We start from the raw sequence: 21,740 nt of genomic DNA, 5'->3' as shown, positions 1-21,740 counted from the left end.
TTATTATTATTATTTTTTGGTAAATATCACGAGGTGTCTTCACACTCTAAGGGTGTGATTAATTTCCACTTGGAGTTCGGCTTGCTCCTAGCCACAAAATGCTTCCAACGGATTTCGAACCCTTGCCATTAAGACACCAAGTAACTCACTAGCTGAAGGTGGTAATTATTTGATTAACCGCATACTAAACCCTAAACCCTATTTATTTGATAATAGCTAGACAGTTGCAATGGGAATGGATGAGAGATGATAAAACTACATATTCTACATAAAATGAACCTCATTTATTACACCAAAATAAGTCCCTTTACACGAGTAAAATCGTGTAATAAGCTGATGTCTATGGATAGGGGAGTCCCACAAAAATAAATAATTTAAATTATTTCTGAATTCCAGGACATATATTTGGGACCATGCAATTGTCACATGCTGTGTTCAAAATTATATGAGACCCGTTCTGTCTTTTTTTGATGATGAGTTGTGTTAGACATAATACCCCACAACCAAAAAAGAAATTTCATTTACTGAAACTGATCGGAGAGACTCTCTCATTATTGTTATTTTTTAAGTCTTTGATTCGTATAAATGTCTTCTTGAAAAAAAACAAACAAACCGAAACTCGCAGACAATTTGGTTGGTTTAGACTCAGAGCCCATGATGAAGAAACCTCATGACAAGCTAGCAGTCTATTGAAAAACCATGTGGAAAACTACATCTTATTGCTTCGAGCTCAAAAATCAACTGAGGACATGTATTGTTGAAATGGCATCCTATGCAAGATCGATCTTAATTGCTTGCCCTTTTTGTAAATTTATTGGAACCCAAAAGATAATTCTAAGCTTGACTACTTCTTTCTACCATTTATCTTGAAGTTAAAGAGAAAATTATTATTTATATCGCATTTACGGATTATATTACTGACAAAAATTCTGTAAGAAAAGTGAATCCTACATTAAAGTAATATAAAACTATTAAGATGTCGATCGAACATATGTGATGACATACCTAGAGCATTAGGTGTCTCTAATGTACAAAGTTGGAAGCATAGTTAAGAGCATCTCCAATCATGTACTTCTTGGATTTTCAAATTTATGAGCTATTAGGTGCTGGATAGAGACCGTGGCTGGAGTTAGGTTTTTAAATTATCTTTAAATTTGAACTTAGGAGCTAGCCCGTTAGAGTGGAGAAACGTGTTAGGATTAAGCTCGATATTTGTAAACAAACAAATGTAAAAAAATATCACTACCTTACAAAAATATGAAAGAAAAATGATAAAATGAATTAGGTCTGCTTAACCGAAATTGGAACCAAAATTAGCATACAACTACTTGTTATTAACAATATGAAAGCCATACAACTACTTGCTTAATTATCCAACTAAAGAACAAAGAAAGATATAGGGACCTAACATTTTCCCTTATGTAGAGATAATAAATTCTGCAACTTTGTGCTTTGCAATGTCCCCATTTGGCCGTGCCGGACTTCACGCACACGTGGATAGGGTGTTGGTGACCTGTCATATTATTTTGGTTTGGAACTATGAATTTACTCAATTGTCGTTGGAACCAAATACGCTTCACAAATGCCCTCAAACACACTAAGTACAATGCAGTAAAAAAAAACTGGCACTTTCAGAGTGGATTTTAACAGGAGGGCAATCTGGTAACTTCCAACAAAATTTTGTCATTACTATCTTCCCCCCCTTACCTAATTTCACTGGTTCCTTCCAACCTCTCCAATTATTTGTGTCCTTTATGAAAGCACACATATATCTGACCAAGCTACCGTTGCTCATCCAAACCCAAAACTCATAATTCCGCTCCCCATAACTCCCAAACACCATGCGAAGCGACCAAGAAATTTCCCGCATGCAACCCTACCTCACAGACGGCGAAACTGAAAGCGAAGAAGAAGAAGAAAATGAGGAAGGCGATCAAGAACAAGAAGATGAGGAAGAAAGTGGAAGCAGTGGCAACTACAACTGTTTGTACAGCACGTGCAGTACCCGGAGGAGGAGCCCGGGTTGGTCGCTGGGCCAAGTACTTGACCCAAGAGCCAAATGGGTCCAAGAATGGAACAGGGTTTTCCTGCTAGTCTGTGCAACGGGGCTCATCATAGACCCTCTATTTTTCTACGCCCTGTCGATAAGCAGCAACTGTATGTGCCTGTTTGTGGACGGGTGGCTGGCCATAACGGTGACTGTGCTCCGGTGCATGACGGATGTTTTGCACGTGTGGAACATGTGGCTGCAGCTGAAGATGGCCAAGCGCTACTCCTTCACCGCCATGGTTGGTGGTGCCGGCATGGAAGGTGGAGGAGCCAATGGGCTGCGTGACACAAGTGCAAGGTCTGTGGCTCTCAAGTACTTGAGGTCCAAGAAGGGGTTTTTCTTTGACCTCTTTGTCATTCTCCCCATACCCCAGGTAACTAAATAATCATTTAAATTTAATTTACTTTAATTCATCGTGAGTTGGTAAAGACATTGAACTCATCCCTTTGTAATCAAGTTTGAATAATCTGCCCCGTAGATTAGATTAATTTAGAGTGGTTTGTATTTTTCTGTTTTTTAAATGGTATTAATAATCAAATAAACTTGCCATTATGATTTTTGTTGTTTTTGTTTTCCTTCTTTTATTTCTCTGTCTTGGCCGTCGTTGTTATTATAATTGTTATAGCTTTTTTTTGTCATTTTATATCACGCGGCCCGTATGTATTTAAGGTTTGCTGTAGAGTCACTAGAGTAGTAGAGCATTGAGAAATGAGAAGGTGACAGATCAATGCCAGAAGTTGTTTTTATATGCTATAATTTGCAGGGAGGAAAGGTGTAACATGTGAAGTAGCTATGTCCTCTCTTCATTTTTAGAAAAGAGAGACAGTAGAGACAACCATGTGAAGTAGCCATTTCCTTTTCATTTCTATATTTTTTTTTCATATAAATTACTGTGCGTACGTCATTATAAATAAGGAGAAAAGCAAGAAAGGGTAGTAGAAAATCTGTATATATCTACACATATACGTATGTACATACTCCTTTCCTTTCTCAGTAAGATTTTGGTTGTGGAGGTCTTTACATGTATGGTGCAATAATAAGGTCCTATAAATTTTCTTTGGTTCACCCAAGTTGATAAAATATCTCAGGCTGAATAATGCCACTCAGATCTACTTACTTATCTAACGTCTTTTCTTAATAAGTCATATATGATTGCTAATCAGATAAGATGGCAAGAAATGTAGTGTCTATTTTCTTCTACTTTTTGTTTTGTTGCTGCTGCTGCTGCTGCTAGCCCGCTATTGTTTTTGTTTTTAAGTAAAAATAAAAGAGTGTTTACGGGAAGGAATTCGAACTTGGGATATCTCCAAACTTTAAGAAAAGAGAAGTACGTGTACTGCTAACTAAACTAAGAGCAGGATGATGACAAAACAAATGAAATTTATCCTCAAGGAAGTAGGTTTCCTAGAAATAACTGGAATTTTCCACACAAAACTGTAGCATGTATACACTTTGTGTAATTTTTTTTTTTATAACTTTAAGGCTATACTTGTCATTTCAAAACACTCAATGATTTATTTTCTTAATATTATAGTATAAGTGAGTCTTGTATGATTGCATCAATTGGTTAGATGATTCGATACTTGAATAATTATTGTCTCCCTTAAACTCACGAACATTCTGTTGGTTGGGGCCATACAAGACTCTGAAAGATGATGAATTTTGACAAATGGGTCAAGTTTCATGCTTCACATGATCAACATGAATATTTATTCTTTAATCATGACAGAACAGAACCATGTAGCTGGGCCTTCTCGATACAGAAATATCATGAAAAGGAGATTTGTGTATTGTTTTTTCAGATAATATTATGGGTGGTGATTCCTACGCTATTGGAGAAAGGATCGGTGACCGTAGTGATGACAGTGTTCTTGATGTTTTTCTTCCAATATCTCCCAAAGATTTATCACTCTGTTTGCCTCTTGCGTCGGATGCAAAACCTCTCTGGATACATCTTCGGAACTGTTTGGTGGGGAATTGCACTCAACTTGATTGCTTATTTTGTTGCTGCCCATGTAAGTATATATCCCTCTTTCATATACATCCTTCAAATTGTTAATGAGGTCTAATCTAGTAGAAAAATGCATTGACAAATATGTACGGAGGAAAGCGGACACATTACCTTGACCAACTGCACTAACCTTTCCCCCTTCTTAACTTTAGCGGAAAAAACAAAAGATGTTCATTCTGCTTTAAAATATAAAAGGGTGATTGGAATTTCGATGCAATGCATGTTAAAAGTCTTGTGTTTACGTCTAGGGTTTTCGATGGGTTAAAAAAGTTGTCCTGCTCAACCGACAATAAAGAGAAAAAGATACTCGATAACGTGACCAAAGTCATAACTCAAGAAATCATGAAATGAAAAAGACCACAAAGAATTGGCCCAATCGTGATCCATGCGATGGGAAACAGTTTCCATTGCCAAGACCGAGATGATGATTACTACTAGTAGAACTATACTTTTAACCTTCATCATAATTAAACCTCCAACTTTTCTAAATCAACGAAGAAAGTAAAGGACTCGTAGCTCACGTGCTAAAAGTATTTATTTATGCATCAAAGATTTTATATTTGATTCTCTCTCCATCAATATCGATTGTATCAAGAAGAAAAAACGGAGGAGAAGATTCAAATTTGGAATCTCTTTCGAAATTAGGAAGAGAAATACCATTAGCCAATTGTCTTGCAATTCAATAATTAATTATGTTGTGTTTTTTCCTGGCCATTGTTTGAAGAATTAAGTTGTGCACCAAACAGTTGATTTAAACTGTGTCTCCATCTCTATAACCTGATCATGTTTGCAGGCTGCAGGAGCATGCTGGTACTTGTTAGGGATCCAGAGGGCAGAGAAATGCCTGAAAGAGCAATGCAGAGAAATAAGTGGCTGCAGCTTGAGAATATTATCTTGCAAAAACCCTATTTACTATGGAGCAACAAACCCACTGAGAGACAGAGCAAGACTGGCATGGGCAGAGAACAAACGAGCAAGATCTACATGCTTAGACAACGCCGATCATTACGACTATGGAGCTTATTCATGGACTGTGCAGCTTGTCACAAATGATAGCCGCTTGGAAAAGATACTTTTTCCCATCTTTTGGGGCCTAATGACTCTCAGGCAGTCTTCTATCTCCTTCTCCTCCTAATTATTATTAATCAATCGCCACCCTTCGTTTTTCATTTTGGTTTTGTTTTAATATTGCCCTTAATTGCTGTTTTGTGCAGCACATTCGGGAACTTGGAAAGCTCAACTGAGTGGTTGGAGGTTGTTTTCAACATCATTGTTCTAACCAGTGGGCTCCTTTTGGTCACCATGTTGATAGGAAACATAAAGGTAATCAACTTTGCAGCCCTTTAGTATGTTATTGTTGTCAGACTGTAAATCACGACCATACATTCAAATAGCTATAGCGTAATTAATAATTTTGATTTATAGTCAGATAACATAATATGCGACAATTGTGTGGTTAATTGGTTTCCATTTCTTTTGGATACTATGTATATATGCAGGTGTTTTTGCATGCGACAACTTCCAAGAAACAAGCAATGCAATTGAAGATGAGGAACATAGAGTGGTGGATGAGGAAGAGGCACTTGCCTCAGGGGTTTAGGCATCGGGTGCGAAACTACGAGCGGCAGCGATGGGCAGCCATGCGTGGCGTCGACGAATGTGAGATGATCAGGAACCTCCCTGAGGGCCTCAGGAGGGACATCAAGTATCATCTCTGCTTGGATTTAGTGAGACAAGTGCGTACATACACTTATCAACCTTTTCACTCTCACTCTCCTTTTCTTTTTCCTTTTGGTCAACTATCAAACTATTCACTTTAACCCAATATAATGCATTTTATCCCATAAATGCGTTGGGCATGATTTAGCCCAAGTTTACCTGAGTAATTTGCTGGCTTTAGCTAATTTCTTAATTGTTGAAACTTGTTTTAGGTACCATTGTTCCAACATATGGATGATCTGGTTCTTGAGAATATTTGTGACCGTGTGAAGTCTCTTATATTCCCCAAAGGAGAAACAGTGAGTTACTAATAAGACTATGCTTTAACTATGACAGTATTTATGGGGGTTATAGTTTTATATGCGGACTTGCCCACACCTATGTCAAGAGTTCGATTCTCGTTCTACCCTTTTCGGAAAGGAAAATTTAATTTGCTTGCTCAATTGGAATAATTTATATATTAAAATGGCACAAGAACATGTAGCTGATTGTATATGAAAAGTTGGTCCTACATAATTTTTCATTCTGGAATTTCAATTTTAGCAGTAACACTTTTGAGCTCCATAAACAGATAACCAGAGAGGGGGACCCGGTTCAAAGAATGCTTTTTGTAGTCAGGGGTCACCTTCAAAGCAGCCAAGTTCTGAGAGATGGTGTGAAAAGTTGCTGCATGTTAGGCCCTGGAAACTTCAGTGGAGATGAGCTCTTGTCATGGTGCCTCAGAAGGCCCTTCATAGAAAGACTGCCACCATCTTCCTCAACACTAGTCACACTTGAGACCACAGAGGCATTCAGCCTTGAAGCAGACGATGTGAAATATGTGACACAACATTTTCGGTACACATTCGTGAACGAAAAGGTTAAGAGAAGTGCAAGGTACTACTCACCGGGTTGGAGAACTTGGGCTGCTGTGGCAATTCAGTTGGCCTGGAGGAGGTACAAGCACCGGTTAACGCTCACTTCGCTGTCGTTTATAAGGCCTAGGAGACCTCTGTCAAGGTGTTCTTCATTGGGAGAGGACAGGCTGAGATTATATACGGCTTTGTTAACTTCTCCAAAGCCAAATGATCAAGATGATTTGTTTTATTGATTACTGAGATCAGTCCAAAGCTGTATGTTATTGATGTCTCAGTTTTGTATGCACTAAATTACATATTTAACGGTAAAAAATCTTTATCATTATTTTGAGATTTCCACTAATAACTTACATACTTAACAGTTAATTAGTACTGTCTTTCACTGAAGCTCCAAAAAACTGTAGGATCCACTGAGTCACAACACAAACAGAAGCTGATAAGGAAACTTGTGCTTGGTTTGATTTGATTTGATTTGCTACAAGTGATATTTTTATTTGCCTGACTTGTTTCAATTTTGTGGTATCCGCAAATTATAATTTTTTTTTTATCCACGCAGCCTCATACACTTTCTGGTTTGTATCCATGCCAAGACATTGAGCTTTAATTTCCTTATTGTTTACACCATAATCAACCGAGCGTACCTAGCACCAAAGCAACTAGTACCAAGGCAGACACGTCTTCTTCCCTATCGAAGGAAGACACCCTTCCAAGGCGACCAACACCTGCCGAAGCTTCTGACTGCCGAATCTAGTCTCCAAGGACATGTGTCATCACCACAACGACTGGCACAAAGTCCCACATCGGAACTTTGTACAAACCTCCCATTTCTACCTCCCTATAAATAGGGAACAGTACCCAAGACGAAAGGGGTAATTAATTTCTCACCTTTACAGTTACTCTGCCAAAATTACCATAATTAGCTAACTTGAGCATCGAAGAGCCTTCAACCGGCACCACACCGGTGTCCGAAGCTTAACGACTATTTCTTCCTCTTATCTTCTGCAGGTCATTCAATTACCGAAGGTCCTAGCCTTCCTTCACTGCTGAAGATATCACACTCCTTTTCTAAGTTGACCTCCCAAAAAGAGCATCAACACTTTTCATGGCACTTCCCATGTGCAAAATTTTGCGGGCTAGAATTTCACATTGTTTCCCTCTTTTCGGCCGGGTAGGCCGACGGAAGGAGTTTTTGGTCCTTCTTCTCTTGAGATGCGTAGGCGTGCCACCACCAAGCCACTTGATGGCTTGGATGGAAAGATCGTGTGAATGTGTTTGCGCTTCTAACTTTTAATCAAACGATTGATCGGCCAAGCAAGGAACCTCCTCTTGGCCTAGGTTCTTTTTCTTCCTTGAGGTCAAGGATGATTGAGCTTTGTATGACTATTTTTAGGATTTTTGTGATAAGTGTATTGAATGTAAATGCAATGAAAGAAATGACAGAAATGTAAGTGCGATAAACGAAATGGCAGAAATGTAAATGCGATAAAATAGATTAAAGCGATAAAGACTTGAATTAAATTCGAATGTAAAGACAATTGAAATTAAATTGCAAGAATGTAAGCTTACACTAGGAAAACGAAGAACTTAGATAATCTAAAGAACTTGAAAGATAAAATCCTAGACTATGAATTGAAAAGTACAGGATAGAAAGATAGATTTTGTGTGTTGAGTCGGAGGTCTTTCTTTCTTCATCTGACGTCCTATTTATAGAGCTCCTCAGCTCATGGGTTTGGGCATTCAACTAACTCTGCCTTGGAAATCCTCCCGATGTTAATGCCTTCCGGAGCTCTAGGCGCGAACTACCCGATGTCTTGGAAGTCTTCCCAATATTAATGTTTTTCGGAGCTCTAGGCACGAACTACCCGATGTCTTGGAAATCCTCCCGATGTTAATGCTTTCTTGTCTTTGAACTCCGCCACTTGTAGGAAAACATCTGCTGACAACATCTGCTAGAAAACATCTGCTGAAAACATCTGCTAGAAAACATCTGCTGACAACATCTGCTAGAAAACATCTGCTGAAAACATCTGCTAGAACTTCTGAACTTAGTTTCGTAGGCTGAGCTTTGGACTTGATTTGACACTTGGTGAGAAGTTGTGGACTTGGAGCTTCTGACTTGGTTATGACTCCCACCAACGTTAAGTGACATGTGAACTCCAAATATTTGGATGTCGGCTGCGTGGGCTCCCCACTCAACCAGACATCTTAGCTTTTTGTCTGTCGCATGAAGCCATCTTGGTATGTTGGTCTGGCCTCGGTAGCATACGGCATTAGGCTTTGATTAATTATATATAAAAAATAAAACAAGACAAAGAACCTTTCAACCAACACTTTGGCCAACTTTGCAACCAATGATTTTGGCCACCTTTGCAGCCGCTATTTTGCATCCAACACATTGCAACCCACATTTTGCAACCCACATGTTGCAACCCACACGTTGCAACCCACATGTTGCAACCCATCACTTTGCAACCCACATTTTGCAACCCACACGTTGCAACCCACACGTTGCAACCCACATGTTGCAACCCATCACTTTGCAACCCACATGTTGCAACCCACCACTTTGCAACCCACATGTTGCAACCCACCACTTTGCAACCCACATGTTGCAACCCACATGTTGCAACCCATCACTTTGCAACCCACATGTTGCAACCCATCACTTTGCAACCCACATTTTGCATCCAGCATTTTGCAGCCAACATCCCAAGCTTTCCCACGTGACTTGCTGCTTCCTTTGTCCAAATGTTAGTCAACAAAACACCACTTTTGACTGCAACTTGCATTTATATATATAAATAACAAGACAATTGAATTCCAACCCAAACACTACCCAATTTGCAAAGAGACCAAATACCCCAGCCGACCAAGTTTGGGAATGCCAAAGTAAACCCACGTGGGTCCTCTCATGTCCAAGCCACCTCTTCAACCAAGTTCAAAACCTCCCTTCTTGGTTTACATGCTGGCTACATTTCTTTTCCTCATTTTCTTCTTCCTCCTTCTCCTTCAAGACCCAAAACCGAGGGTACTGTTCAGAAATCCAGAAGTCATAGTTCGGAAGCTCCAATCAGAAAACTTCCTTCATGAAAGTTGTTCGTCTACCTGAGGACTAAAATCTGTGAAATTTTTAGATTGTTCTCAATTTTCCTGATGCCTCAAAACGGGTTTCCATCTTTTGTGTTCAGCCATGGCTGCTGGGTTTCTGCAGACTCGGTTTCTGCATTTGATTTTAATATGTGATTCTCGGATGGTTGTGATTGCTTCACGAAACTTGCTCGAAATTGTGTTGGCTATAACATATCCAAAATTGAAGATCATCCAACCGTTGTAGTTCCCCCTGCCTTTATTTTTCTGAAGTATGGACTTGGAGACCACTTGACTTAGCTTGGATTTGGAGACCACATCCAAACACACATGAAATTATTCCATTTCCTTTTCATCTCAGTTGCTTTTAATTGCTGCTCACACAGATTAAAAGATGGCTTTGGGTAAGAAGAAACTCCCAAATGGCTGCAATATAATGCCGTACAAAATACAGTCCTTTGAAACATGAAAAATATAAACAGATGGATGGGTGAATCTAAAAATCCAAACCCTGGAGTTTTTTCTTAGTCTTAATATCTAGCCTATTCTATAAGGGAAGCACACAAGAAAAGCATAAAGTAATTTAAAAGAAGGAACTTCATGCTTTTACTGCCTCCAAGGCTGCACAGGGCTGCTTTGCCTCAGCTTCTGGACCTGCAGCTCCCCTGAAGAGCAAAATTGCAAGGTTGCCTAAGCAAAAATAGATGAAACAGCCATGACAATGTGTAACAAACGAACCGAAATCTGTTCCTACAATGCACTGCCATCCCGGTCCATACGTCTTGTCAAATTCCTTCCAAAAAAAAAAAAGCAGCACACAGCAAAATCAGTTGCCAAAAAGTTAATTCATGTCTCCAAAACATAGCATATTGTTCATAAGCAAGCACTTGTCAGATAAATTTTGATGTACAAACATGGGCTACGCCGACACCTTAATTCATATTAGTCCCTAATTAATTACCTTTTTAATGAAGCGGCCTATCTCAGTAGCCTCAGTGACATCAAAGACATCGAGGGCTTTCGATGCTAAGACAAGTGCATCCTGCTGCATGGTTTGAAGCATGTCTGTCTCAACAATGATTGCCTTGCCTTCTAGCATGGCTACCAAGATGCAGAGCTAGTTTACCAAATATTTTTTCTTGATAGAAAGAGTGATGATAGAAAATTGAGCTATTTGGACCAAGTTGTGGATGAAGAGGCGGTAGTGGTGCAGCTTATATTGAGCTTGGGAAAAAAGGGCTGGTTCTAGTGAGGCAGCCACGTATATGTGGATATTCTTTGTTTGTGGCCACCATAAAGTTGTGCTGTGCATTATGCCAAATTAGTAACTAACGGTTTGTGGACTTGTAGCTAATTGCTCAAGCTTACACCACCAGTATAGTAAGTGAGCAGACAAATGCACTAGAGGTGCAGGGGAGGCATGAAAAATTGCCATCAGTTTCTGGTCCCAAATCGATTTTTGACTGGCTTCGTCATCGGGTTTCTGCCACGTGGTCCACCTTAATTCATGATTGCATGGATATGTTTTTGTTAAGTTTTGGAATTCTCCATTTTCCTTGGAACATATCCATCCAAATTCCAATCAATCATGAATCTTTACCTTCTGAGGATAAGCAATCCAGATATTTCAAAAGAAGGTGGCCAAAATGAAGTGGTTGCAAATAGATGTGGCATTTCCATGTGGAAACTAAAATTATTCAGTATATGCTGTCTCCTGGGGAATCTGGAAATGTTTGTTATATTTTTTCTGGCCAGTATAAAAAGATATGGGAAATACTCTTTGTGAACATTTTTTTATTCCTCTGACTTCTCTCATATTTAGATTACCTCCTTAAGGCGTTTAAAGACAATTATTCAAGTCACCCATTAATGAGATTGACAACCATCTTTCAAGTTTTTTCTGAAGACAACTTTTGTTTTTGCCCCATTTTCATTTGGCTGGGGATAACCCAGTTGTCTAAAGCATCAAGACTTTTAATCACTTTCAGCATCAAGAAACTAGAATTTGCATACTGAGGCAAGGCAATTCTCATTTTGAGGTTTGCTACCCAACCTTTGTGGTTGGGGTACCTACTAACCTGAGGTTAATGGGCGTGCTTTGTGCGAGTTCACCCACCAAGGTCAAAGGTGAACATCTCACACCATGCCTCATCTAAGAAGGTTTCATTCATGCAACCAATCATTTTAATGCCCTGCTTAGTTACAAGCCCATGCTACTAGACTCGGCAATATGGAATGCTATGTAAGTCATTATAAATCTTTATATAATGACATATTTTCCCAATGCGGGATTTTGGCAGTTATTTTATGATACCATCTCGCGCGGCTAACAACTTCCTCCTGACCTTCCTGTCGCCCAACCCCATTTTAGCTAATGGATCTAATATCAAAAGGGTGTCCTGCTCGTGCGCCTCGCAAACAAGCTTGGCTCTTGGACTATTTTGGGTCACAGCGGTTTGTCTACACCTTGCTAAACTTTATTTGGTCTAAGGCCTATCAATGGGCCAAATTATCATTAGATCCAAAATATATTTTTCTCAAGTCCAATTCCATTGATAAGGGTGCCTCTGATTGGGAATTCTTGAGGGAGATTTGCAAACTAACATCTAGCATTAAGACTAGCAGAAATAAAATTCGTTAAAATAATTAGTAACAGTTGAAACTAACGAGAATTGGGGATGTAGCTCAAATGGTAGAGCGCTCGCTTTGCATGCGAGAGGTACAGGGTTCGATACCCTGCATCTCCAACTGATTTTTTTATTATTTATTTTTTTAGATGTATTGGGCAGTGGCTCACCTAAAGTCCTGCTAGATATTATAGTTCATCTGTCCTCCATCTCCAAGAATACTTACCGACTTAGTGATCAGCATGAGAACAAAATGGTTCAAAATTCAGAGCCTGCCTTATAAAACAACATGTCCATGTCCGATTCTGCCGTCCAAGCCTGTATCAAATCATCAAACCACCCCAAATTTCGGTTGTGTGTTTCAACTCTGCTCACCGACCAACCTGTTATTACATGGTCACCAAAATTGGTTACTTTTTCAACACCAGCTGGCCTTGATCATATGCATCCTATAACCAAATAAAACCGCATTACAGCGTATACGTACCTACCTCGAAGGTTTATGCTACACGAGAAAAACTTAACTATCACAAGTTCATGCAATTTATTTCTCTATCTCTCTCGTCACGTGTTGTACGTACATTCCATAGATCTAATCTCACCCCAAAGGGACAGTTTTTCCATAACGTTTATGGTCTAAGATTCCTTGTCAAACTCCCAACTCATATATGGTGTGTTAGTAACGTGGGGTGGTGGAACTGCTCTGTTACGGAGTTAATATGTTAAATTATTTGTTTCTCCAACCAAAATGACATTTAACCCAATCCTGACAACCAACGTGTCAACCACATTCCCTGCCTGAAACGCAACGTTTCCTCCCTCACCACACCATGCCACCTGTCACCTTCCTCCTCCCCCAATCGTTAATAGAATATATTCTTCTCCACCTTTCCCTCTCAACCATCCACCCCCCACCCCCTTACACTCTCTCCTTCCCTTTATATTTCCATATACAAAACACCTACATTTCCTCATTTTTTATATTTTTCTCTCCCTTCTCTTTAGCTGAATTTCTATTAACATCGCCACTACCACCACCGCCACCACTACTACCACCAATTAGGCGACGAGACACGACATATATTGATGGCACGTGGTCTCTTCGCCTGCTTTGGATCAAAAGGGGTTGAGGGTACGCCCCGAGAAAAGCACGCGGGAGCGACGGCGGACATTTCTGCTGAGGAGCAGCAGCGGAGCGGGCCGGTTCTGGTAGAGCTGTTCTCGTCGCAGGGCTGCACCACCTCGCCGGTGGCGGAGCTGCTGGTGTCCAGGCTTGGGAGGGGGGATTTTAATGGGATGGACCTGCCCCCTGTGGTGGTCCTGGCCTACCACGTGGACTACTGGGACTACATGGGCTGGAAGGATCCATTTGGGTCCAGCCAGTGGACTGTACGGCAGAAGGCCTATGTGGAGGCCTTGGGTCTGGACACCATGTTCACCCCCCAGATTGTGCTTCAAGGTAGGGCCCAGTGTGTTGGCAATGATGAGAGTGCCTTGCTGTCGTCGATCAGGGGTGCACCTAGATACGCTGCACCGACGTTCCAGGTCTGTATTTTCTCATATATTTTTTATTTTTATTTTAAATTATTTGGATGCCTGTTTTTTTTCTTTTTCTTTTTTTAATTTAAAGAATTTTTTTAATTATATTTGCACAATTACTTACATGATGTCATCATACTTTTCCTTGCTTTTGTGATTGTGGTGGTGTAAAAATGTGATAGGCTGAATCAAATAAATTATGTCTCTATCTTCATCATTATTTAATCATCTTAAACTTTAATCTTAAAATGATCCTCATCCACTTTCTGGTACACCTAAAAGCCATGTTCACTTTTGACACTTTGAGAAATGGTGGGTGTCAAGTTTCAATGTGTCAACTTTAATTCAAAGCTAAAGCTAGTTCCCTTTTAAATTTGTAAAGTAAATTTTTATGACACGAATAATCTAAACTTGTCAGATATATCTGAAATGAAATGTTACGTTGTTAGACTGAGAAATTCTCGACATCTTCTAAATAATGATGCCCAACTACACGGCTATCCAACTATGATTCTTTGTAATTGGTTGTTTTGTGGATGAGCAGGCAACTTTCCAAAGGCCCTCCCCAGACTCCTTGCAAGTATCTCTAACAGGATCCTTAAGGTCAAAGGTGGATAGTTATGGTGCCAATGTGATGGTGGCGCTCTATGAAAACGGGCTGATCACAGACTGCCCCAAGGGAGAGAACCAAGGACGTGTCCTGTCCAGTGACTTTGTTGTCCGAAGACTTGAAAAGCTCTCTACTGTCAAAGACGTCTCTGCCAAGAAGACCATTTCGGGGACTCTCAACTTCCCCTTGTGGGAAGGCTTCAATCCCTCCAAGTGTGGTTTGGTCCTCTTTGTTCAAAACCCCTCCCATCAAATTTTTGGTTCGCAGAACTTTCAGCTGCCGGATAATTGACACGGTTATAGGCACTGAATAGCTTGTGTCTGTTGTGTTGTTGTTACTCCGGCAGGCTGGCCCGGCCAAGATTGCAGTAGGTTATGTACAGGATGTGTTCATAGTAGTATACTGATTTCTTTTTCTTTCTCAGTTTGGGTTTTTCTTTCTTGTTTCTGGGATTTGATATTTAGAAGATGGGAGAGATTTGCATTCATATATGAACATTCTTTTTCAGATTTGGACTTTGGTTGTTTGAATTGAATCAATATTTCTCGGCTTGAGCGATGAGGATGGTCAACTTGTGTGCTGTTTTCATTTGCTTTTCTCATTGATACTGAACAGAATCAAAATCAAACCAATTCAGACTGGTAGAATCCCTTCGTAATGGTTTGGTTCGAACAATCATATCCAGAAATTATCGAAAACAATTTTGGATGGAGATTTTCACCATTTCAACCATACAAATGGACAAGAAAGAAATGAATGTCAAGCTGAGAAGCGCGCTAAAATCCGGAAATTACAGGAAAACTCATTAAAGTTCTTACTATTGAAATGGTAAATCGAAGAAAGAACACTAGGGCATCTCAACATTGAAAATTTACAAGTACAACAAACACGCTGATACCAATAGAGCTTGTCACTTATTTTCATCCTAAAACAAAACTCATTATCTACAAGAGGGCAGCTTAGCCTGGATCCAGGTACCATGATCACAATTCCGCCCATCACACAAGTAATGGCATAATAACATGTTACTTTGTTTTACACCCATAATATTTCTGAATGCCAGTTACTTCCTCACCTTACCCCCCCTACCATTTATCCAAAGACCGATGAGCAAAAAGAATACAAAATTACAATATGAGAAATTTCCATTAAGGCCAAAAGCACTTACAGCAAAAGCTAATAACAATTTATACTGAATCTACTGCTCCAACTTGCTGCCGAGCCAAGTATTTCTCCCTTCGCTCCTTCTGAAAAACAGAACAAACCAAAAGATTATACACAAGAACATCATGTAAGAAATTTAGTCCATTGTATGTGCATGTATGGATCAGATGTAATGTTGGCAGGATTGTTACCCATTCATCTATTACAAGGCCTTCCCCGACATCACGAGGACCCGAGTCCACAGGAGGTTTTTTACGCACTTCAAGTGCAGCCTCAGCTTCGGCCAACTGTCTATTCAGTTTTTCCAGAGCCTGTAAACCAGAATGTCACTACTGGAAAAACAGCATCTACAAGATGGACGCACAAATACCATTAAACAAAATCAGATTCAACTTACAGGACTAGGGTGCTCTGCATCCAAAAATACAACCCGCAAAATTCGCTCAACAGTCACTTGATCCTTTTGTTCATCAAACTGTATGAAAAAAGGGCCAGTTGAAAAAATTAAGGTCATCGCTGGTATTTTCCTAGGAGCGAGAAAACAACACTAAATTTTACTGCAATCATATCCAACCAAAAAAAACCCCAATTTAAGCGAGCTACTAAGTTGAATCAAGACACCATAAACATAATCGGAACAATTAGAAAGTAGAACTCAAATACACCCAAAACATATGCAAGAAATGTTAAACATGCCATGATCATGAGCATTAAGTCGGGGGAAGAGCACTATATTACCAGCTCAGGCACATAGTCTGTTCCTGCTGTCACCTTCAGACTCACAATCTTGAACTTAACCTTGGTTCTCTGATCCAAATGTTTCTCATTGTTCTCGGGTTGTTCCACAAACCTAAACACTGTCATCATCAAAAGCATAGTCAAAACAAAAGATAACAACAATAAAATTCAAGACAATTTGTAACATCAGAGCAAGTGCAAGGCCATTACCAGTCGCAATTATGCTTTCTCCCGGAGCAAGTATACCTCCCGGAGGACGCATATAACAGCTCTTCGGTGCGGTAGTTTGAAACTAAAGCAGCACAAAAAAAGCAGTTTAATGGGTCACTGAAGTTTGATACCAAAATAAAAAATCATGGGACAAAATTAATAAATAGAAAACTGCAAGTAAGGCAGATATCAAAATACATATAAACAAATGCAACACCAGTCACAACACAACCCATATAATAAATATTATCAGCATTCTAAATCCTTGCTTAGAACATAAGTAATTAAAATCAATATATAATTAAGAACACAGCTTTACGTTGATGTCAGGAATTAAAAAATACCTTGAAAGCTACATGAGACCTGCTAGTGTTCTTTAACCGGATTGCGCTCTTCACCTGTTTCCCAGGTTCATCTTCAAAATTAAACCCCATAAAAACACAATTGGTCAGTTTCAGTCCAAAATAATTCCAAAACAGGAAAGAAAAAAAAAAGTTACCGCTTATCTCAGCAGCATGTGAAGAGGAAAGAGAAGTCATAAAATAATTGCTTTTTTAAGAAGCGCTTTTAAAATAATGCTGGTAGAGTAAAGGAAAAGTCAAAATTCCAAACCCAAATGAAAATAAGTCATAGAAGTGACCAAAAGCTCGAAGTCAGCGAGGAGGTAGAAATGAAAAGAAAAACGACGACGTACAAGGGAAGTAGAGTTTGTTGGCAGGGTCGAGCCGGAGCCGACGGCGGGGAGGGAGAAGCGATCTGGCGACGGACGACACCGTTTTGGGCTTCGACTTGGATCCGTCGACGTGGCCCTGGAGGTTCTGCGTGGAAGAGGAAGAGGACGACGTTTGGCCCCCGGACTGCCAAAACGGGCAGAGAGCGAAGAGCTTCACGTCGGAGTGCGACTTGTGCCGGTGGTGATGGTGCTGGTGGTTGTCTACGATGGCCATGCTTTATTCACCGGAATCAGACACGTGGCATCCAATTAGCGTTTTCAAGAAGCTCGGCGATTGAGTTCGCGTTTTTCAGTTGGTTGCTTTAGAAATTTCTCTCTCTCACTCTCTCAGTCTATCTGTAATTTTTTTGGAGTGGAAGGTGCCAGGGTGTGCGACATAAATCGGATGTGAGGGAGGGATCAGCTGTGGCTCTTTTCAGTCTGAAATTTGTTGCTGACACGTGTGACTTTCCTATTCGTGAGTTCAGGTGTTATTTTCCTGCATTGAAGCTACGTGTCATATTGGCGACTGCCGTGCTTGAAAGGATAAATCGGATCGGATCTCAGTGACGAGAGCTTTATTTCAGTTGTGAACTCATGAGTTGTTGTGACTGAATTTTCCTAAAAACGACCTGCTATATGTCGTTTCGTGCTATCTCTGTCGTTGAAACTTGGAAGAGACGCGTTTTTGTACTCATTTTGGAATTATCAAAACTAATTTCCAATAAGATTACAACATCATAAAATATAATAAAATAAAAAGTTGAAACATTCGAGGTTTGAAACTTTCATAATTAAAACACTGATTTCATTGTAAATGTAGATTTCCACAATTAGTAAAGGTAATGTGTCCAACCGAGTTCGATTATCTCCCTTTATATTAGAATAATTACATATTAAATTCTAGCCTTTTTACTCCCAAAAACACCCTTATAGAGTCGTTTTCACTTTGAAGGGGGAGGAAGTCACTGTACTTCCTCTCCTTTCCCCTCTTCTCTTCCTTCCTATCTTCTTCCCTCATTTGCAGAAACAAAAAGTTTTCCCTATTTATTTTCGTTTTATTATGATTTTTCTCCAATCATCACAGGCAACTGCGTCTCGACGTCGAATCTCCATCACCGTCTTTTTTGTGGTTTCTTTATGTTCAGAATAAGTGACAGAGACTCTTTGGGTTCTCTATGTAGTTTTTACCTCTCCTTTTGTGCAAGTTTTTTACCTCTCCTTTTGTTATGGCTTGATTTTTTCAATTTTATATCTTTTTTATTATTCTGAATTTACAATCTTAATTGGGATACCTATGCCAGAATTTCTTCGATCATGCGTGATCATTAGTGGATGTGCACCAAATTGTCTTAATTTTGATGTTAGATTGCTCTGTTATTGTAATGGGCCTTTGTGACTAGTTTGTATTAGCCATTTGTAGCTAGTGGCTTTTTTGACTGAATTATAAATGCAATTCTAGAATTTCTCAACAAAAAAAAAATTAGAGTAATTAAAATTTCACTTTGTCACCAAAAAAAAAAAAAGACAAACACTTGCTTCATTTCACTTAAAAAATCAAAAGGGAATGTTAGATTTTCTTTTCCTTTCTAATTTTGAAAAAAATGAAACAATGGAAATTAAGATTTGCGGTTGAGGTGGGTATGGTTCTTAATGATGGTAAGAAAATTAGGTGTGTTTTTTTTTGTAGTGCAATTAAGAAATGGAGTGGAAATTAGGTGGGGTGTTTGTTTAATGCATTTAGGAGGGTTGGCTAAGGTTGTCGGTGTGTATTTAGTGTGGGGGTTAGGAATTGATTAGGTGAATAATGACATTACTTGTGTGTATGTGTAAGTTGTTGGCTAACGAACTGTGCCTGAGTGGGACTTGAAAAATTAAAGATAAGGTTTGATCGTTTTGATCTCTCTGGGGAAAAAAAATTGGACAAAAAAAATAAAACTGGTTCGTGGGCCTCCAACCCTGGATTCTAACCACGATGACAACATTGAGCTTGAGCCCTAATAAGCCCCATACTTTAGGCCTTGACCCTTGGACCTCGAGCCCAAAACACAAGCCTTGTCCTTAAATTGTGAGCTCAAACTTCGAGCTCTACTATAGGACTCGAAACTTCGAGTTCTATTATAGAGCTCGAACTCTGACTATGAACTCGAGTTATGTCTTCAAACCTTGAGTCCCAAGCCTTAGGTATCAATCCTAGATCTTGGGTCTCGAGCCTTGGATTCGAACCTCGTGGAAACTCTGAGCCTTATACCTCGGGTCTCATTCATTTGAACACAAGATCAAAGGAGTAGAGTCCAAAATGAGCTCATAATGAAAACAAATGAAACACTATGGAAATGAAGGCCACATGACTTATAAACGAACAGTTCTTGTTATGTATATTGTATACTGTTACTAGTAAATCCTTTCTACAAAATTGATTGAAGTTATCCTAGGCCTAGCCATTCTTCTATCACCAGAAAGAACAAAACATAACAGGAAAAGAAAGATAGTTTCTTTCCTACACATAATTATCCCATGATCAACAAAACAGAGAGAAGAAATAGTTTCCTCAATTGGGTCCCCAGCAGATTAGCTGAATCAAAATTTCAGCCTTGTCTCTTCTTCTTCTCTCATCATCAAGGGTCATCCTATTTTCTTGGCTCACACCCCCAGCAGCAGCAATATTGCTCCACCTGGTTTTACCCCCATTGCCACCACCAGCAGCAGCAGCTGATGGCTCTGCAGCATTCATCTTCTGCTGCATCATGGACTTCAATTCCTTCTTAAACTTGCATATTTCACCACCCATTTGCTTTGTTTCTCTCTCTCTCTCTCTCTCTCTCTCTCTCTCCTTTGCTCAAAATCAGAGAGCAGTAAAGAAATGGCGTTTTTTTTCTTCTGGGTAAAGCAGATGTCTGTATGTTAGTTTATAAATACGGAGAAGAACCAGAGAGTTGGGTGGACAAAAAGCTTCTGGAAGGTTTGTGGGGCAGTGGCCTTTTGGGAAACTGAGATTGAATTGGCAGGTTTTTTTAGCTCCCAGATTTGTGGCACTGGTTTTTCTAAATCCGCTGGATTCTCTGGTTTTTCTGTCGTTCTAGCATGTGATTAAAAGAATATAAAATTTAAATTAGATACATTTCTTTTTCAACAAAACAATAATAAACCTTTTTTCTTTTCTAATATTAGAAACCACAAATAGTTTGGGTTCACGAATCTATTTGACATCTAGCCGACCAGAAGGCCGGATTCGTTTTTTTACATTTAGCTTATTATGTTATTGCCGCCATAGTTATAGTTTAAAATCGCAATGAAATTTATAAAGTTTCACAGTTTATAAGGATTATGGCTATATATAAGTTCTATTCTAGGGCCAAACTTTACACTTTACGACTCCTTTGTGGAGAACCTGGATTATGGCTTTATACAGGTTGTAGAGTTGTAGTGGAGAACCTGGATTTGAGATATTGAAAACCAGAGGGTGGTCTCCATCGGTTTAGCCCAGGTTTGGATTTATAACCATGGGTGGGTTTTGGGCAGGCAACCTAATTATGCATGATAGCGCTAAGATGTTTGTTGAAATGTCTCAAAGTCAATAATGGCGACCCCTATGTGTGGCCATGTTTAAGCTCAGCCCAAATTAGCTATCCTTTTTCTTCTCTTTCTGAAAGGTTACTTGAGTGACAAAGTTGGTTGAGATGCTTTGTTCTTATATCAAAAGGCTTTAAATTGAGCTGTATTGTACGCCTCTGCTCGCACCTAGTATTTAGATGACAAAACCATTTACTTAGCAGCATAATGCCGACTGATGCTAAACTATAGGAGAAGGGAGTTTATGACACACACACAACTAAGATGTCAATAGAGTTACTGGCGGACCTACACATGAGCAAGGAGGTGCACCTCCTCTCGCCGGAAAATCTTTTGGGGTGGCTAGAATTTGCCCCTTTGCTGGTGCCCACCATGTGTTCGATTAAATGTCTGAAAGAGACTTTGTAATATTCAATTTCTTTTGCTTCACATAAACTTGTTGTCTCCCAAAATTCTCTTAATGGTGTATCTCTATTTAATACATCTCCATGAGCTTTAACGTTGTCCTTTCTTAGATGGGTTCATGAGCTTTAACCCCCCTTATTTGGCATCCACCAGTGATTGGAGTCGAACATAAAACCTATGGTCTGCAAATTAAGACTCTTTTTCTACTGGGCTAAACCCTATTGGCAATGTCGGGCTATACCTTCTTTGTTTTTGTTACATTGGGAGGAAAGAAATCCCTTAGGCCATATTTGGTTCATGGGAAAGGGGGTTTGGGGATGGGAAATCAATTATTTTCTCATATTTGGTAAGTTCAGGCATGAGAAATGGTTGTTTGACACATAGAAAAGTAGAGAGGAAAGTGAAGCCCTCCTCTCAACTTGGGTTTTGTTTTCCCTC

At 39.5% G+C, this 21,740-nt stretch overlaps 4 protein-coding genes and 1 non-coding gene across 7 annotated transcripts; 3 read left to right on the top strand and 2 right to left on the bottom strand.

Annotated features, from left to right (window-relative positions):
- Positions 1–1,737: 1,737 nt before the first annotated feature.
- Positions 1,738–6,962, top strand: CNGC4 (cyclic nucleotide-gated cation channel 4). The gene is made up of 7 exons (XM_021974249.2): positions 1,738–2,423; positions 3,853–4,065; positions 4,855–5,168; positions 5,276–5,384; positions 5,561–5,797; positions 5,993–6,079; positions 6,352–6,962. Exons 1-7 carry the CDS (start codon positions 1,842–1,844, stop codon positions 6,868–6,870), a joined length of 2,061 nt encoding a protein of 686 aa, XP_021829941.1. The 5' UTR covers positions 1,738–1,841; the 3' UTR covers positions 6,871–6,962.
- Positions 6,963–10,123: 3,161 nt separating this feature from the next.
- Positions 10,124–10,928, bottom strand: LOC110770164 (Dynein light chain type 1 family protein). Its single transcript, XM_021974250.2, has 2 exons — positions 10,686–10,928; positions 10,124–10,517 (listed from the first exon to the last, which is right to left on the bottom strand). The coding sequence occupies exons 1-2, from the start codon at positions 10,821–10,823 to the stop codon at positions 10,323–10,325; spliced, it is 333 nt and encodes a 110-aa protein (XP_021829942.1). The 5' UTR covers positions 10,824–10,928; the 3' UTR covers positions 10,124–10,322.
- Positions 10,929–12,398: 1,470 nt separating this feature from the next.
- Positions 12,399–12,471, top strand: TRNAA-UGC (transfer RNA alanine (anticodon UGC)). The gene has a single exon. It is a non-coding gene; the product is annotated as a tRNA-Ala (tRNA).
- Positions 12,472–13,249: 778 nt separating this feature from the next.
- LOC110770160 (membrane lipoprotein lipid attachment site-like protein, putative (DUF1223)) lies at positions 13,250–15,007 on the top strand. The gene is made up of 2 exons (XM_021974245.2): positions 13,250–13,896; positions 14,435–15,007. The coding sequence occupies exons 1-2, from the start codon at positions 13,438–13,440 to the stop codon at positions 14,789–14,791; spliced, it is 816 nt and encodes a 271-aa protein (XP_021829937.1). The 5' UTR covers positions 13,250–13,437; the 3' UTR covers positions 14,792–15,007.
- Positions 15,008–15,290: 283 nt separating this feature from the next.
- On the bottom strand, positions 15,291–17,716 carry LOC110770161 (vesicle-associated protein 4-1). 3 transcript variants are annotated; one of them, XM_021974247.2, is made up of 8 exons: positions 17,307–17,708; positions 16,957–17,027; positions 16,613–16,694; positions 16,403–16,521; positions 16,062–16,139; positions 15,856–15,975; positions 15,669–15,747; positions 15,291–15,585 (listed from the first exon to the last, which is right to left on the bottom strand). In XM_021974247.2, exons 1-7 carry the CDS (start codon positions 17,557–17,559, stop codon positions 15,688–15,690), a joined length of 783 nt encoding a protein of 260 aa, XP_021829939.1. In that variant the 5' UTR covers positions 17,560–17,708; the 3' UTR covers positions 15,291–15,585; positions 15,669–15,687. The 3 variants fall into 3 exon arrangements, with proteins under 3 accessions (XP_021829939.1, XP_088108154.1, XP_021829938.1); XM_088252028.1 differs by having other exon boundaries at positions 15,669–15,975; positions 17,307–17,716; XM_021974246.2 differs by having other exon boundaries at positions 15,291–15,747; positions 17,307–17,707.
- Positions 17,717–21,740: the final 4,024 nt, after the last annotated feature.

The sequence above is a fragment of the Prunus avium genome, chromosome 4 (assembly GCF_965620075.1).
Source record: "Prunus avium chromosome 4, drPruAviu1.hap1.1, whole genome shotgun sequence".
Classification (NCBI taxonomy): domain Eukaryota; kingdom Viridiplantae; phylum Streptophyta; class Magnoliopsida; order Rosales; family Rosaceae; genus Prunus; species Prunus avium.
This window is presented reverse-complemented; position numbering and strand designations above follow the sequence as displayed.

What these genes read in the sequence shown, in the direction of transcription:
- LOC110770161 (XM_088252028.1), bottom strand. Translation starts at nt 17,559, where the DNA reads ATGGCCATCGTAGACAACCACCAGCACCATCACCACCGGCACAAGTCG. An exon ending in CAACAAACTCTACTTCCCTT is followed by an intron (nt 17,028 to 17,306) that starts GTACGTCGTCGT and finishes TTAATTTTGAAG; the next exon opens with ATGAACCTGGGAAACAGGTG. An exon ending in GGTCTCATGTAGCTTTCAAG is followed by an intron (nt 16,695 to 16,956) that starts GTATTTTTTAAT and finishes GTGCTGCTTTAG; the next exon opens with TTTCAAACTACCGCACCGAA.
- CNGC4 (XM_021974249.2), top strand. Translation starts at nt 1,842, where the DNA reads ATGCGAAGCGACCAAGAAATTTCCCGCATGCAACCCTACCTCACAGAC. An exon ending in TGTTGATAGGAAACATAAAG is followed by an intron (nt 5,385 to 5,560) that starts GTAATCAACTTT and finishes GTATATATGCAG; the next exon opens with GTGTTTTTGCATGCGACAAC. An exon ending in TATTCCCCAAAGGAGAAACA is followed by an intron (nt 6,080 to 6,351) that starts GTGAGTTACTAA and finishes CTCCATAAACAG; the next exon opens with ATAACCAGAGAGGGGGACCC.
- LOC110770164 (XM_021974250.2), bottom strand. Translation starts at nt 10,823, where the DNA reads ATGCTAGAAGGCAAGGCAATCATTGTTGAGACAGACATGCTTCAAACC. An exon ending in TAGGCCGCTTCATTAAAAAG is followed by an intron (nt 10,518 to 10,685) that starts GTAATTAATTAG and finishes TTTTTTTGGAAG; the next exon opens with GAATTTGACAAGACGTATGG.
- LOC110770160 (XM_021974245.2), top strand. Translation starts at nt 13,438, where the DNA reads ATGGCACGTGGTCTCTTCGCCTGCTTTGGATCAAAAGGGGTTGAGGGT. An exon ending in ACGCTGCACCGACGTTCCAG is followed by an intron (nt 13,897 to 14,434) that starts GTCTGTATTTTC and finishes GTGGATGAGCAG; the next exon opens with GCAACTTTCCAAAGGCCCTC.